The sequence below is a fragment of the Malaya genurostris genome, chromosome 3, assembly GCF_030247185.1.
Source record: "Malaya genurostris strain Urasoe2022 chromosome 3, Malgen_1.1, whole genome shotgun sequence".
Taxonomy (NCBI): domain Eukaryota; kingdom Metazoa; phylum Arthropoda; class Insecta; order Diptera; family Culicidae; genus Malaya; species Malaya genurostris.
The window spans coordinates 243,977,012-243,989,673 of NC_080572.1; the positions used below are offsets into that span (position 1 = coordinate 243,977,012).

The 12,662-nt window shown below is 36.8% G+C and overlaps 1 protein-coding gene across 3 annotated transcripts in view; it reads right to left on the reverse strand.

The window, feature by feature from the left end:
- LOC131434795 (uncharacterized) overlaps nucleotides 1–12,662 on the reverse strand; it is a 76,310-nt gene that overhangs the window by 8,086 nt on the left and 55,562 nt on the right. For all 3 annotated transcript variants that reach the window (XM_058601947.1, XM_058601944.1, XM_058601946.1), the window contains exon 5: nucleotides 930–1,059. In XM_058601947.1, the coding sequence (XP_058457930.1) occupies nucleotides 930–1,059 (130 nt within the window). The remainder of the gene's footprint in view (nucleotides 1–929; nucleotides 1,060–12,662) is intronic.

Below are 12,662 nucleotides of genomic sequence, written 5' to 3' on the forward strand. Positions count from 1 at the left end.
AGTGACTTATATTTCCGGTCTCTGTTTATGCCGTTGTCAAATTTGTATTTAGAACTGGGACATTCTACCAAAAAAAAACTTATTACAGAATTTAGATGATTTAATGAATTTTGTCCAGAATGTCAATTCAGAATTAGTAAATTTTGAATATTATAAATAAGGCTGTCATGGGCCCCGCTTGGTAGTGTTGGGTCTTCTAAATACGAGCTATCGAAGTTACAGAAGCTTTACCAGGCCGACGCTATTTGAAACTATCGTTTCGATGTTTCACCAGGCAAAATTGTTTGTGGGTCTCATTCAGGTTTAGTAACATGTAGTCCATATCCATGCACAGCCTAAATTGATATTGTCGATAGGCATTTGATTTCAATACAGTTACGAGTAAAAATCAGCAAGCATTCAAACAAATTGGAATCTAGAGCAATATGTTCGACACCTAGGTAGTACCCATTGGTCGCCCAACCCAGACAAAACAATGCGCATTTCCTCCGTATCATCTTCGGCTTTCCGATAGCTAGCTCCTTTGATTATCACATATATAAAGACGAATTGATTTATTTAAATTCCTAAGTATGCTCTCGAAGTCGTGTTTTGACATTCAAAATCCAAAAATATTTCGTTATTGCGCATTTGTAAAACCAGCATTCACATCGTACTTATAGTTTCTAAATGATCTGACAGACCGGAGGGTTTGAGAAACCTCTAATTACGACTCCCCCCGCCCAAGTTTTGCTTAAACTTGTCGAATAGGAGATGCGTTTATAAATGATAGCCAGAACTGAACGATTTAAGAAGAAACCTTAGAATATCGTACATGAAGATCAAACAAGAATGGATCAGAAACCAGCATGAAATCATTTACCGTACATACCTTCAAATGAGCAATAAATTCTACAATTAGCAAATCATTCAAAAGCAAAAAAACTTACCGGCCTGGGCAGCAAAATGAAGTGGTGTGTTGCCCTCGTTGTCTGGCTTGTTAACATCTATGCCCGGCAGCTGCAGAAATAGTTCCAAAAAGTTTGTCAAGTTTGTCGAGCAGATGTACGAAATTGCTGTCTGAAATTATGTTTGAAAAGAGAAAAGGAAAAGAACATTTAGGCAATTGAATATTAAACTGAGCCGTATAAGGACAGTGTCGGTACGGGTCACACCACGATGAATAAATAATTCCACCGCAGTATTGATGGCCATGCAACGTGACGGGGTTTTGCCGAACTTCCGAACGAGCCAAATAAATTTATAACGCTAGTCAGAGCTTTGCCTTCGAAGCAAATTTACTTCACGAATCAAATCCGGTGTACGACGAAGACCACGAATGAAAATGACACAGATGGCCGGTGAGCCGCATCGAGGCCAATGAGTAAATGTTTAAGTTCAGCACCGTTAATTTATGTATGGCACATGGAAAAGCTAATGTAAGTATGTCTGACTGCAACTGTCGTGCGATTTTGACGAGAAAAAATCTCATTCTAAGATGAGTCAACCGATATTTAAAAGATGATGCATTTCAGTTTATGCCACAAATGCTAAAAACAAAAAATATATATTCGATTCTTTTTAATGCGGGAGATACATACTACCGATAAACCACACAACATTAGAAATTCAAATTAAAAGTCAGAATAACATAGATCTCGTATGAAAAAGCTTAAATGAAATTTTTAAAATTTTCTCGATACAATACACAACACTGAGCAAATCCACACGAAAAAAAAATAATTTTGGAAAACACAAAAAAAAAATAATTTGCATTAAAAAGGTTTCAGTTCTAAACTCCAAGAATGTAGTAAAACTCCAAGAATGTAACGAAACTCCTTCATTTCGTAGCAAAAGTGTTTTTATTTCTATCAATTTAACACGTGATTATCATGTTGAGAAACCATGAGCAAGAGATATTTTTGTCATGCATTGATTCATGAAAAAAAAATCTGCATTCGACTGCTTCATTTACGGTTTCTGAATTCGGTTGCTTGATGCACGGTTGCGTAAATTTGCCGCATGTGCAAATTGATTGCCAAATCAAAATGTTTTGAAAAATTTTTATCAATAAAAACTGAATGTCACACAATTATTTTCAGAAATCGTGTAAGATTGAGGTTCCGGCAATCCAACCTCGAATAAGTTTCGCCGTCCATCGCGATGCAGCACTTGTTCTTGACGAAAACTGTCGTATCGTTTTTTTTTGCATCCGGGAATCGTTGAACGTTGGATCTGGGGTTGGTTTTTAGCACTTTAGTAAAATAGCGACGCGATACCCCTTTTGCTTAGAATTTTTTCGAATTTGGCGTCCGTCGCTCTTCTTTTAGTAAACAGTTTCAGAATTAGATAAAAGAAATGTGTTACGAACTAGTTTAATAATTCATTCATATCAGTTAAATAATTAAATCAAATCAGGGATTTCATCCGATGGCACAAAGAGGGGGTCTAGACATTGTAAAGTATTATGAAAATAATGAACAAAACTAAGCTGATTTTCAAGCGATTGTAGTGCCTGAATAAAGCAGGTATAGACTATAAATGTGCTATCCGGCCGCGAGACAATTACACTAGGCAAATCCGAAAATTCCAGGTTGGTCCAAGGTAGGACCAACTATCAGAACCAGGAAAAGTTTTATCCAATAATATCATTGGTGGCTCCAGAGAGGAGCCAAGAGGAACCAAGAGGAGCCGGTTCGTCAATAACAGAAATGTTTGTTTTTTATAAATATTTTACTCTTGTTTTCATATTGCAATGACTTTGCTACTGGGTTGTTATTCTGTGATGAAGATTTAATTATTATATTCAAAATTTTAACTCTTATTTCAAATCAAATAATGTTAAATTTTACCATTGAGTTATTTGATTTCAAAAAAAAAGTTTGGTTTTAGTTTGCCATTCACTTCTACCCGGGATCCGCTGTATTGGTTCCAAATTCCTGATTTCGGAAATAGCACAGGTAACCAATGAGCACATACTAATGTCGCATTAAGACAGCAAACAATCGCTAGTTGGCATTTCAATCGCTCCTAAGACTTTGTTACGGCTAGTGTGCATTCTGACAGCAGAATTCTGATTGATTTATAACAGATGAAATTTCAGATTGAATATAAATATAAAGCTTCAAGAGTTTGTGGTGTTCATGAAAGACTATTTACTGCCATTATTAGTACTTACACTTCATTTTATCATATATTCACAAACTTAGGCTGATTTTCAAAAACTTAGGTTGAATTGAAAGGTCTTGCGGTCTCATAATTTGCAGTTGAATTCCATCCGAATCCGACTTCCGGTTCCGGAGTTACAGGTTGAAGTGTATTTTAAAACTTATATTGTCATTCAGAGCGCACGGAGAAACTCTTCCAAATTTGGCACAGAATTGTTTCAAATAGCAGTTTGTTTAAGTTGCTGACCAAATTAATCGATTTTGATCATATCGGTTCGTAGTTTCTGGTTTCGAAAGTATCGAAAATAGTAGCGAATTACTCCGAAAACGGAACTGAGCTCATTGTTTGTTTTATTCCAGATTCACTAAATTTTTTTGAAGATTCCCTCAGTAATGTTTATGAAAATATGAGTAATATGAGAACGGCATCATTACACACTTGGAACGGCACAGGTTTTATAAGTTCAACTCACAAGTTTATTTTTCACCAAGTTCGTTTGTGCGTATTCTTAAATACGAGATCAAACACGGAGCAGTGAACTGCTTAAATAACACGTTTTTTAAGCGCTTTTTTTTTTCCATAAATACGTTTATTTCTTAAGGCAGTTTACATAAGTTTTTCTTCGCCGTAGCATCACTTTTACATAATATTCTTATCCTAATTTAATCTAACATAGTCACAACGTTTTGAATTTATTAAAACATATTCTCTTATAGCTTAAATATCATCTTAGGTAACTCGTCATTAATTATGAAATCTACTCGGAAATATTATTTGAACCAAACGATTAACTTCTATAAATTATAAAATAAGCTGTTATTTTCAGACATTTTGTTGATAATTTCATAAACTGTTTCGAGTTTGTTTGTATCATTACATAATTTTCATTATAATTTAGCTATTGGTTGAACTCATGGACGCAGCTGGGATCAGAGCTAAGTCTTAAAAGGGGCCTTTATTAAATTGAAACTCCAATTTTCTTTATGAAATGATAAATAAGTTTCATGTATGAAAGGTCACGACAAGCAAGAATGTCTCGAACTGGGATATTGGATAGTCTACCTTGGGTACGCAAAGAATTTATTAGTTGAGATCTGACATCACGATACTCCACGCATGTCCAAACGACATGATCAATATCCCGATAACCTTCTCCGCAAGCACAATGATTAGTCTCGGAGAGCCCAATTCGAAGGAGATGTGCATCTAACGTGTAGTGATTGGACATGAGTCTGGACATCACACGAATGAAATCCCTACTCACATCCAGTCCCCTGAACCATGCCTTTGTCGATATTTTCGGAATAATTGAGTGCATCCACCGACCCAGATCATCTCTATCCCAAGATGCTTGCCAGCTGGCAAGTGTTCTTTGGCGAGACGAGCTATAGAATTCGTTGAAAGCAATCGGTCGCTCATAAATTTCACCCTCAATAGCACCACGTTTGGCTAAAATATCGGCTCTTTCATTGCCAGGAATGGAGCAATGAGCCGGGACCCAGACTATAGTGATTAGATAATTATTGTTCAATATGTCGTTCAGGCACTGTTTTATTTTGCCCAGGAAAAACGGTTCATTTTTGCCAGCAGCGTTTGAGCGAATGGCTTCAATTGCGCTCAGACTATCTGTGAAGAGGAAATAATGGTTTGGAGATAATGTGACGATTACACTCAAACTATAATGAACTGCTGCTAGCTCTGCTATATAAACAGATGCAGGTTCTTGAAGCCTAAATGAGGCCGAAACATTATTGTTGAACATACCAAACCCCGTCGCTTCTTCAATTCGCGATCCGTCCGTATAAAACATTTTCTCAGAGTCAATATGCCTGAACTTACTTGAAAATATTTTTGGGATTTCCGTCGAGCGTAGATGATCCGGGATTCCATGCACTTCACGCTGCATGGATGTATCGAAAAATAAAGTTGAGTCAGGGGCACTTAGGATGCTGACACGGATAGGAATATATCTTGAAGGGTTGATTTCCTGTGACATATGGTTAAAATATACTGTCATAAATTTTGTTTGAGATCGAAGCTCGACTAGTCGTTCGAAATTATTAATTACCATGGGATTCAGCACCTCACATCTTATTAGCAGGCGTGATGAAAGCTCCCAAAATCGATCTTTTAATGGAAGAACTCCCGCCAGAACTTCAAGACTCATTGTATGTGTCGAATGCATGCATCCTAAGGCAATTCGCAAACAACGGTACTGAATTCGCTCAAGTTTGATAATATGAGAGTTTGCAGCGGAACGAAAACAAACGCATCCATATTCCATCACTGAAAGTATCGTTGTTTGATACAATTTTATTAGATCTTGCGGATGAGCACCCCACCAAGATCCTGTTATTGTTCGAAGAAAATTTACTCTTTGTTGGCATTTCGTTATCAGATACCTAATGTGTCCTCCCCACGTGCATTTGGAATCGAACCACACCCCGAGGTATTTAAAAGTTAAAACCTGTTGGATCATTCTTCCCATCATATGGAGCTGAAGCTGCGCGGGATCATGCTTTCTTGAAAAGACGACTAACTCTGTTTTCTCCGCAGAGAATTCGATACCAAGATGAACAGCCCAATCGGACAAGTTATCTAAGGTATCTTGCAATGGTTTATGCAGATCAATAGCTTTGGGACCAGTAACTGAAACCACGCCATCATCTGCCAATTGTCTTAGTGTACATGGGGTTACTAGACAGCTGTTAATGTCATTCACGTAAAAATTATAAAGGAGCGGACTGAGGCATGATCCTTGCGGTAGACCCATGTAGCTAATTCTGAATGTTGCCAAATCGCCATGTGAAAAATACATGCACTTCTCTGACAAAAGGTTGTGCAAATAATTATTTATAACCGCTGGAAGTCCATGTTGATGGAGCTTGTCTGAAAGAACATCAATGGAAACTGAATCAAATGCTCCTTTAATGTCTAAAAATACAGATGCCATTTGTTGCTTTTGAGCGAAGGCAATTTGGATGTCAGACGAAAGTAATGCAAGGCAATCATTCGTCCCTTTATTTCTACGGAAGCCAAACTGAGTATCTGACAACAAACCGTTCGTCTCGACCCAAGTGTCGAGACGTCGTAGAATAATTTTTTCGAACAATTTTCTGATGCAGGACAACATCGCAATGGGTCTATATGAGTTGTGATTGGAAGCTGGTTTCCCCGGCTTTTGAATGGCGATAACTTTCACTTGTCTCCAGTCAGGTGGAACAATATTTTGCTCAAGAAACTTGTTGAACAATTCCAACAAACGTCTTTTTGCGAGGTCGGGCAGATTCTTCACCAAGTTGAATTTAATTCTGTCCAACCCAGGGGCGTTATTGTTACAAGACAAGAGTGCTATAGAAAATTCCATCATTGAAAATGGGTTATTAATAAAACCATTATTTGGAGGAGATTCCCGTATAATGCTCTGCGTAGGAACAGAATCTGGGCAAACTTTCCTAGCAAAGTCAAATATCCATCGGTTCGAGTATTCATCACTCTCATTGCCCACGTTTCGATTCCTCATTCGTCTGGCCGTATTCCAAAGAGTGCTCATTGAGGTTTCTATTGACAAACCTTCGACAAAATGTCTCCAATAGCTACATTTTTTGGCTCGAAGTATGCTCTTGTACTTGGTTTCTAAAACCATAAGTTTTTCAAAATTCTGAGGAGTTCCTCCTCCCCGTTTTAGAAACGTCTTGCAAGCATTTTGTTTTGCGAGTTTAGCCTCTGAGCACTCTTTGTCCCACCAGGGGTTGGGAGGCCTTCTGTTAGTCGTTGGCCCAGGAAAGCGTTTAGTTTGGGATTGTTCTGCTGCCTCCAGAATCGAACAAATGAGGAAGTCATATTCTTCAAGTGGAGGGAGCTCTTCCATTGAATTCAAAATACTAGAGATTCTACTTTGGTATTTAATCCAGTCGATATTTTTTGTCAAATCATATGGAATACTAGCTGAATTAGCAATACATTTGTTACAGCTAATTGAGATGATGATTGGTAAATGATCGCTACCGTGTAAATCAGGCAATATTTTCCAGGTGCAATCTAGTCGAATTGATGTTGAGCAAAGAGATAGATCTAATGCACTTGGGCGTGCAGGAGGTCTTGGGATCCGTGTCATGCTACCCATATTTAATACCGTCATGCTAAAATTGTCACAAATGTTTTGTATTAAGGATGATCTGCTATCATTGTAAACGGAACCCCACATCATTCCGTGCGAATTTAAATCCCCCAGAATCAATCGTGGAGCAGGAAGGGCTTCAACTATTTCATTAAGCTGTCGCTGACCAACTTGTGCTTTTGGAGGAATATAAACCGAAGCTATGCAAATATCTTTGCCTTTAATGTTTATTTGACGAGCAACAACTTCTATACTAGTAGTCGAAGGAATGTTTAATCTATAAAAGGAATAACATTTCTTAATTCCTAAAAGCACTCCACCATACGGAGAGTCTCTATCGAGACGTATAATGTTAAAATCATTAAAATTTAAAGCTATGTTTGAAGTAAGCCATGTTTCGCATAAAGCAAATACATCACATTTTTGACTATGCAATAAAATTTTAAATGAATCAAGTTTTGGCATGATGCTTCGACAATTCCACTGCAGGACAGTGATTGTATCATTTGCGGCGGGTGATAAATTATCCATCAAAAGATACAAAACCTGAGACAATTGGCCATTGAGCCGATAACTGCTTCAAAAAATTTCTAGCTATTGGAAGGAATGCCATTATGAGGGTCTTTAAGGGTTCAGATATATTGAATGCTGAGAAAATCCAAGAAGAGCTCTCCTGATATTTTTTCGTTCGTGGGGGTATAGGATTCATGCTAGGATTTACGTCCATGGATTCATCCATCACATTAAAATTTTTAATCAAACTTTAAAATAAAAAATGAAACCAACACTACACAGTACTCAATCAAAAGGAAAAGAAAAAACTTCTACCTTGAAATTGTTGTCTATCTCCGTTGCACTGCCGTGTAGATCCTCGTTGCTCTAGATGTTCTTGTTGGATGCTGATTGTTGGATGTGATGCTACTGCTACCTGACATCCAGCACCACTCGATTTCCGATTTACTTTTGTCTTCGCCAGCTGCAACCAGCGCAGGTCACCGGTGTATACCTGCGTGTTGTATGGCAGTGGAAAGACCGAGTTGTCTTGTCTCCTTCTTCCTTGTGCTCCGCACCGATATGCTTCTGCACCGAAGTGCCTTCGCACCGGTGTGCCTTTGCACTCTCCTGCTTCTGTGTGCCTTTGCACTCTTCTTCTTCAATGTGCCTTTGCACTCTCCTGCTCAGCACTTGTGGCTGTATATTGTGGCCTGGGTAGAGCTTGGGAAACGCCCTTTGTTGTTTCCTTCACCAGCTTGGCCCAGCACTAGGGCTCTCTTATGCAGCACGATTTTACGTTTTAACGGCTGCTGCCAACAGGTCTCTACCTGTAGTTCAACCGTTGTCGTATTTAACGCGTGTAAACTAACCAGCGTTATTAAACTGTACGCTTCTATACACAACCTTCTCGGTTGAACGGCTATTACTGAATAATTTTTTTTAAGCGCTGTTCCACAAAAAAAATTTATAACAAATTGAAAGGTTTCAGATTCATTGAATCGTAATTTATTTTGAAAAGAAATTTACTAGAACACGCCTGAAGATATACTTATCAGTGTAAGCTGCGTTACGCTTGAATTCTAGCGAAATTAGTCCAAATGCTTCATGATTTGAGAATGTTTGATCATGATGTATTATCATAGCATAAAAATTCACTCCTTTCTGCACATTATGACTTATTCAGCTCATTTGTAGAATCGGAATTTTGCCCGTGTAAAGTACGAAAAAATCTTGATTTTTCTTGTGAATATATTTACTTTTATCCCGTTATTCCAGAACCGGATATCGCATCCGGATAAAATTCAATAGCAGGCTATGGAACGGAAAAATCTTTTGTATGAATCTAAAATTTGAAAACCGGTCCAGTTATCTTTGAGAAAATTGAGTGCATATTTTATTTAATTTTAGTGCATTCTACCCTGCTACTCAAGAAGCGGAAGTCCTTGAGATCTTTCATTTCAACTGAAATTTGTGCGAATCTATTCAGCTATCTCCGGAAAAATCAAGCTCATATTTTTGTTTCATACACACATATGAAGGGAACTCCTAATTAATTTTCGATTTCTTCCTATGTCTTGTGTTTCTGCTGGTGAAACATAGGTGTCATTTTATTTGGCTGTATCGGCAGTAAATTTTTGCAGAAACGTTTTTTTTCTAAAAAGTTCTTTCAATCATTTTTAATCAAGTGAAAAAAAAACAATTGCCCGAGAACCAATGTGCACTTGTGGACGCGTATGACTATCGTGTATTATGTGTATTTGGATCACTGAAGTTTTCTACGTAATATGGACCAATATCGATAGTTAGTATTGGATCTGTTTCTGGATTGTAGATCAATTTTGATTAAAATACTCAGTTAAAGAATAAGTTGGGGTAAAACGGTATAACAAGATTCGCGAGGTTATTGAACCTATTTGTACTCTACTTTTTAGGGCTCTCTCCGTAATATCAATCGATTTTAATTTGCTGCAATCAGTCTACCTTAGGTATGCGAAAGAAAGTTTAACCAGAAATACGACTTATGAAATAAATTGGGGTAAAACGGATTAAAAAAGGCTACTACTGTTATTCCCATTGTATTTAATTGGATCACGGATATTTACTACGTAATATGAACCAATATTGATAGATCGCATTGGATCTACTTTTGAATTGTAGATCATATTTTAAATAAATATTATAACTATAAAAGAAATAGGGTAAAACGGTACAACAAATTTGCTGCTGTCATTAAAACTATGTGCAACCGATTTGCTAGACTTTTTACCTTTTTTAAATATATCAAAAACAGGTATAGAATTTCCTCGAACTTTAGAAAAATTTTCCGAGGCCCAGAGGGCCGAAAATCATATACCTATCGATTCAGCTCGACGAACTGAGCAAATGTTCGTGTGTGTGTGTGTGGGTCTGTATGTGTGTTGTCAACAAAGAGGTCGAGATCTCAGAGATGGCTGAACCGATATTGATCAAACTAGTTGCAAATGAAAGATCTCCCTGTCACCCAGAACGCTATTGAATGGTATTGAGATCGGATGTTTACTTTTTGAGTAATACGAAGTTTTATGTCAACATTTATTTTTTAACAGTATCTGTCACACTTGACCTTAAAAACAGAATATGTTTCTAGACTTAGATTCCGCACGGTAAAAGCTATCCAACAAGCCATAGATTGTTAAAATCCGTCTATTTTTAACGGAGATATTGATATTATTGTGTAAACGACTTTTCGCCTTATTCCAGTAGTAAGTGTTGCTAGTGCGCTGAATGACAAAGTAATGTTTGAGAGCAACGTGAAACTCGATTTTTTATACAATTGTTTCAAAGTACCTGACTGTGTACAGCATACTTTTTAATGAAATTTTGACTCGGACCGATTTTAGCACGGTTCGTGTTAGGCAACATAATTGTTCGAATATGACATATGTAAACCAGATAATGGCAGCATTTTCGAGTTGAAAGCAATTCCATAATTATATTGATTTAAACTACTTACAGCAATAAATGCTGGAAGAACATAACACCCATATACCATTCGAATCAGTTCGTCGAGATCAGCCAATGCGTGTGTGGATGCTCCTAAACAAGGTTCCTGAATTATGTTCGGATCCGACTTCTGGTTCCGGAACTACAGAATGATATGAGAAACGAAATTGAATTTGTGTTGATCATTTTTCTCGGTTATATCTAAGATATAAATGAAATCTAAGAACCATCTAAGATTCAAATAAAAATTTTGAGATCCTATAAAACATCTTACATTTTAGTCAGATTCAACTTCCGGTTTAGTGGATACAGGGTGATTAGTATAAAAATATCCATTTCACATAAATTGATCAGGTTTATCGGATTTGCAGATTCGAATAGTCGATAACTAAATGAGCTTATTTCAGTTTTCGATTCGGAAGGTACCCAAAAATTTAATTCGCACTACGATTTCTCAAAGATGTCTATACTGATTTTCGAACATTTTGAAAAAAAATGTGAACTATACAGCTACTCAGGTGAATTTATCTGGTTTCGGATACACCGATTTTCGAATTCCGGTTCCAGTATCGAATCGTTTCTCAAAGTTCAATCGTTTTCTCAAAAAAGCCAAAGCGACAAAGACAAAATTGATTAATTTTATCCATTTCTGACTTCCGATTCTGAAATTACAGGATGATGAATTTTTAAAATTCAAACCGATATAGGAGATGACAATCCCAAAAAGCTTTAAAACTGCACTCAAAACTATTGCAATTTATTCGAAATAGTAATTTATGGACATACGAATCGGTTTGTATTATGCTGGTTCCTGAATACCGACTCTGGAATTACCGTAAATAATGACAAAAAACTCTAAAGTGGAACTTACTTCGACATATCATGGAATGTTCAATCGATTATCACACGTTTAGATACAAATTCGATCCGATTTGCAGTTTCGACATTACAGAGTAATGAGTGATTAAAATCTCAAATTACCGCTTAAAACGACGGCAATTAAAATAATGTCATGAGAACTAAAACACCGAAGAATATTCATGCAAAAAACACATGCGGGTTGATAAAAAAGGTTTTTACATCAGAAACACTCTTTTCGCTCTTCTGCGAGTACTTCGGTTTTATGTTATATGAATACAATACAGTACAAAAAGGGATCTTAGGATGAAATGAACAAGATAGCGTTTTCGTTTGATCCGTTTTCCCCCACTGTGCAGTGGTTCAATAACAAAAACAGATATTCACAATGTAAATGTACTTACAAGCAAAAATCGTAAGTTATTTTGGAGTAGCCCGGCACAATTTCGTTACGATTACTCTGTACTTTGCTATTGATAAATCTGGGTTTTATTTACAATTGAGAGATTGCATGCAAGCAAAAAATAAACTGAGGTTCATCATTAGAGTCATTAGATTTGAAACTATAAAAAGAGAATGATAGAAAATAATTCGAAAAGCATGATGTAGCTCTCATAAAATGTTCGAAAAATGTAATTAAAATCATTGTTTGAATTATCTATCTCATATATTTTGCGTGGAATCAATCCCAACACATATTTGTCTGAATTCTGACTGCGGCAATCTGTAGGTGTTTTTGGTAACCAACGAACCTGCGATTGTCAATCAGTGTGATTTGTATTGTTATTCAAAGAAGCTTGGTCTACCAAAGTTCGCGGTCAAACGAAACGTTGCGTATAAAATTAAAACCTGACAATTCGATAAACAAAATAAAATACCTCGTTTTAATCAAATCGAACTGTATAAACAGTTGCCAGTGAAAACAACATAACACAACACACGTTCAAGACACGGTAATTATGACAGGATTGGTTTTATTCGGAAAAAACGTTGGACAGCAATTTTCCATCCTCCCGCCCGTTCTTCTGGGGATTGAACTATAATTAAACGTTGCCCTACT